At 64.3% G+C, this 359-nt stretch overlaps 1 protein-coding gene across 1 annotated transcript in view; it reads left to right on the top strand.

The window, feature by feature from the left end:
* The window catches only part of CACTIN (cactin, spliceosome C complex subunit), a gene marked incomplete at its 5' end in the record, with an annotated part of 4,537 nt that overhangs the window by 3,833 nt on the left and 345 nt on the right, over positions 1 to 359 (top strand). Inside the window, one exon of the mRNA XM_010073819.1 lies at positions 223 to 359. Coding sequence (XP_010072121.1) covers positions 223 to 359 — 137 coding nt within the window. The remainder of the gene's footprint in view (positions 1 to 222) is intronic.

Below are 359 nucleotides of genomic sequence, written 5' to 3'. Positions count from 1 at the left end.
GGGCTGTGGACAAGTGGGAAGGGTGTTCTGGATGATTTTCCCAGCACAATTCAGCCCCGTGCTTACCCGGGGTCCACAGGGCAGCGTGCACAGCTCTGTGTCCGGCTCTGTGTCCCCTGCCCAGCGTCTGCTGCTCCTTCCCTCTGCACCCCCAGGAGCAGTGTCCCGCAGCCTGAGCCTGGCCGGCACTGCAGGACCGGGCATCGCCTCTCCTCCCTACAGGTGATGCCACCGAGAGTGCTGATGACATCTTCTTCCGTAAGGCCAAGGAGGGCATGGGCGCGGACGAGGCGCAGTTCAGCGTGGAAATGCCCCTCACGGGCAAGGCCTATCTCTGGGCTGACAAGTACCGGCCGCGC

The sequence above is a fragment of the Pterocles gutturalis genome, unplaced genomic scaffold (assembly GCF_000699245.1).
Source record: "Pterocles gutturalis isolate BGI_N339 unplaced genomic scaffold, ASM69924v1 scaffold43982, whole genome shotgun sequence".
NCBI lineage: Eukaryota > Metazoa > Chordata > Aves > Pterocliformes > Pteroclidae > Pterocles > Pterocles gutturalis.
The sequence above is the reverse complement of the archived record's forward strand: the minus strand, read 5'-3'. Positions and strand labels throughout refer to the sequence as shown.